Genomic DNA, 3,898 nt, shown 5'->3' with positions numbered 1-3,898 from the left:
TACTCTCACAAGGGCTTATCTTTATTACAATAGAACATACACATATATATACAGGAGACAACAACGTACAAATGCGTGGACGAAAAGAGGTTGGTTGTGAGTTTAGAAGCATTTCCTGTGGACAATGGAGGGGCCGGCCTCATCGTACTCCTGCTTGCTGATCCACATCTGCTGGAAGGTGGACAGGGAAGCCAGGATGGAGCCGCCGATCCAGACGGAGTACTTCCTCTCAGGTGGAGCGATGATCTAAGCAATGAATAAACAACATTTGAATTTCATTAAGTGTTAATTCACTGTGTTGATGAACTTGATGACCTAAAACCGTTGCAGGTCTCTCACCTTAATCTTCATGGTGCTTGGGGCCAGAGCTGTGATCTCCTTCTGCATACGGTCAGCAATACCAGGGTACATGGTGGTACCACCAGACAGCACATTGTTGGCGTACAGGTCCTTACGGATGTCAATGTCACATTTCATGATGCTGTTGTAGGCGGTCTCATGGATACCAGCAGACTCCATACCTGGTAAAGGACAAGTAAAAAGGATGAGTTTTGTCTGAGACAAAATACTGCATTTCTTAGATCTATGACAAAACAAATGCAACCAATTACTCACCAATGAAAGAAGGCTGGAAGAGGGTCTCTGGGCAACGGAAACGCTCGTTACCAATGGTGATGACCTGACCGTCGGGAAGCTCATAGCTCTTTTCCAGGGAGGAGGAGGAGGCAGCGGTGGCCATCTCATTCTCAAAGTCAAGAGCCACGTAGCACAGCTTCTCCTTGATGTCACGCACGATCTCACGCTCAGCTAAGGAGCAGAAAGTTCACGTATTGAGAAAAAACACTTTCACACCTCTCGTATACGCATTAAACGAATGAACCATGATGGCATGGGCCTACCAGTTGTGACAAAGGAGTAGCCACGCTCAGTCAGGATCTTCATCAGGTAGTCAGTCAGGTCACGACCGGCCAGATCCAGACGCATGATGGCGTGTGGCAGAGCATAACCCTCATAGATGGGGACGTTGTGGGTCACACCATCACCAGAGTCCAGCACAATACCTTTAGCAAGCAGAAAAGCACCATGGTTAGTCAGCTGTGCATGCCGGTGAAGGTGAGGATTGGCAGCTCTTCAAGTATGTCTCACATCATAAACTATACTATGCTGCTGACATCACTTGGAACACACCCTGCTGGAGAGAGACAATGAGACAGGAATGTATCCAGCTGACAGACATGCTCCTCAGAGTGTAAATGGTCAACAGTTTCTCCCTTGCAGCACAATTCCCTCTTATTTCAGGTTAACTGGCTAAACTGTGTACAAGTGAAAAAGCTGCAGTGTACTGACCGGTGGTACGACCAGAGGCATACAGGGACAGGACAGCCTGGATGGCCACATACATAGCTGGAACGTTGAAGGTCTCAAACATGATCTGCAAGAAAAAAGCAAGAGGGATGTGAAAGGTTTGTCTTAACCCAGGAACACGTGTTAAAACGGAGCAGGAGAGTAGTGACTGTAAAGTACCTGGGTCATCTTCTCCCTGTTGGCTTTGGGGTTCAGGGGGGCCTCAGTGAGCAGGGTGGGGTGCTCCTCAGGGGCCACACGCAGCTCATTGTAGAAGGTGTGGTGCCAGATCTGACAGAGGAAAAAAGAACAGCTGAAGTCTGGACTGAAACAACTCTTGACTTAGCAAACAACAACCAGGTCTTCTAAAAAAATCTAAAAATAAGCCGCCTTTGCGACGCTGGCCAGGCTGTGAATTGTCAAGGATGTGGAAAGTCAGCTGTCATGAATGTTGTAAATGAGTCTCACTGTCAACACACACCTTCTCCATGTCATCCCAGTTGGTGATGATGCCATGCTCGATGGGGTACTTCAGGGTCAGGATACCCCTCTTGCTTTGTGCCTCATCACCTACGTAGCTGTCCTTCTGACCCATACCCACCATCACACCCTGAGGGAAGAAGCAAAAGAGGAACATAAGACATAGGGAGAAGCTGGTCCCACTTTTTTCATCACTCATAAAGCAGGATAAGATTTGGTATGGAGTAAAAGGGGACAGATTTAAGCCTACCTGGTGGCGGGGCCTTCCAACGATGGAAGGGAAGACAGCACGGGGAGCGTCATCTCCGGCAAATCCAGCTTTGACCAAGCCAGAGCCGTTGTCACACACAAGGGCGGTAGTCTCGTCGTCGTCACACATGATTAGGCTCTAACTGGGGTGGTCTAAAATGTGAGGGGTGGGGTGGGAGCACAAGGAGAGAAAGGGTTTTAGGCTGGGTGTTAGGAGCAGCTGTCTAAACTGCTCGCCATAGAATACATAGCATGAGGGCCTGTTATAATTGAAGAATCACAGACACTTTATCACTGGAGCGGCAGATGATGTGATGAAGTGACTAGACCTGCTATATCTGGAGAGGTCAGTGACATAATCAGTAAATCACTCATGATTAATACATGTATTAGCTGTGATGCAGAGTGCATTTGAAGACCTGCCAACACTCTCCCATAGCTGCTCTAAAGGTATTATCACTTTCAAACACTAATACAACCCACCTCAATGGGTGCTATGTATAGATAGCTAATTAGAACATGCCTTTGGATGCTATTTTGGTGCTAACCTTGTTGTACAGCTACTGATACCATATCTCCACAACAAGGATTGTTCCTGGGACATCTCAGAGCTGCTGAGGTAGCACCAAAAAGGGGCATAACAGAGAAACCTGGGATCTATTTTAAGCTCAGCACCCCTGCTGTGCTTAACAGGGTGAAACAAGTGACACATGGATCTCCTGCTATTTCAGGTCTGAGGGAGAGCTTGTCTGATTGCCAAGCCAGCACCCATCTGTCGCCACACCGTGACACTTTTGTTTTACTACATGGCTCCATGCCCCAGCTGCCTCCTCACTTCATTCATTGGTGCAGAGGTGAATTTGGCCAACTTCTCCACAGCTTTTGTATGCTGATCCAAGTAATACTACCACATAATATGTTTGACACACTGTATGTATACTTCTGTCTATGCTTTTTCCACAGAAAGCTCCAATGCCATGGAGTGTCCTTATCACAGAAAATTACATCATCTGATAATGTTAATCTCAATATCCCATGGCAATCAGTCTAGCATAACCAGTGACTCCAATTTTAACTTCACAGCAAGTTCAGTTAGCAGCTACAACTTGTGAAATCCATTAGTTAGCTGAAGTTGCACCATCCATTCATTCATCTAAGTATCATCAGCTCACAGCACAACTATTGGTGAAAATAGTGAAACTAATCACACAACTCACACAGATACCCACAGTGGTTCAGAGTAACAAGCTGTGAAATGTACTCACCAAGGTGCACTGGTAGGCGGATGCTTCCACTGGGACAAAGGCTGAGGGTCAGAAGAGCCCCTTAAATAAGACCCAGACCGGGTCTAGGGACCAGGGGCGGGGCCGAGGGTTCACACAAGTCCAAATAAGAGCTGCCAGCAAAATTCAACAAGCCACAGGAAAGTGTGTTTTACATACATGGATGTAAGTCCCTCAACTGACACAGTTTTAATGAAATGTTGGTAGAGAATAAAAAGTTCAGAAGTGAATGTGATAGTTAATGGAATAATAATAATAATATTGTTAGGTCTCAACAAAAAAGGAAGTCTTATCATACAGGCATCTGTCCCATTTTGTTTATTCATTGTATTATTTAATACAAGAGAACAACATTAATATTAATGCAAATGAATTTCAGGAGGGAACATAAAGAGTAATCTGCATTCCTAAGATGAAGGTTTATTTCATGAACTTTATGAAATTTGTAACTCCATGCCTTAAAACAATTCACACTTGTGTGTGTCGCTGTATAATTTCTTTATAGCCCTGAAATGATTTATCAAAATCAAGACACAGTGTGA

At 45.4% G+C, this 3,898-nt stretch overlaps 1 protein-coding gene across 1 annotated transcript; it reads right to left on the bottom strand.

Moving 5' to 3' along the window:
* Positions 1-3,362, bottom strand: LOC139297234 (actin, alpha cardiac muscle). The gene is made up of 9 exons (XM_070919807.1): positions 3,339-3,362; positions 2,075-2,226; positions 1,826-1,954; positions 1,525-1,635; positions 1,348-1,432; positions 900-1,061; positions 616-807; positions 340-521; positions 1-246 (listed from the first exon to the last, which is right to left on the bottom strand). The coding sequence occupies exons 2-9, from the start codon at positions 2,201-2,203 to the stop codon at positions 103-105; spliced, it is 1,134 nt and encodes a 377-aa protein (XP_070775908.1). The 5' UTR covers positions 2,204-2,226; positions 3,339-3,362; the 3' UTR covers positions 1-102.
* Between the last annotated feature and the right edge of the window lie 536 nt (positions 3,363-3,898).

This window comes from Enoplosus armatus, chromosome 15 (assembly GCF_043641665.1).
Source record: "Enoplosus armatus isolate fEnoArm2 chromosome 15, fEnoArm2.hap1, whole genome shotgun sequence".
In the NCBI taxonomy this organism is placed as follows: Eukaryota; Metazoa; Chordata; class Actinopteri; order Centrarchiformes; family Enoplosidae; genus Enoplosus; species Enoplosus armatus.
The sequence above is the reverse complement of the archived record's forward strand: the minus strand, read 5'-3'. Positions and strand labels throughout refer to the sequence as shown.

Excerpts from the sequence above, each read along its gene's own strand:
- LOC139297234 (XM_070919807.1), bottom strand. The coding sequence starts at position 2,203 with ATGTGTGACGACGACGAGACTACCGCCCTTGTGTGTGACAACGGCTCT. Across the intron at positions 1,433-1,524 it reads ACAGGGAGAAGATGACCCAG|ATCATGTTTGAGACCTTCAA; the intron begins GTACTTTACAGT and ends TTTTTCTTGCAG. Across the intron at positions 522-615 it reads CTTCCAGCCTTCTTTCATTG|GTATGGAGTCTGCTGGTATC; the intron begins GTGAGTAATTGG and ends GTCCTTTACCAG.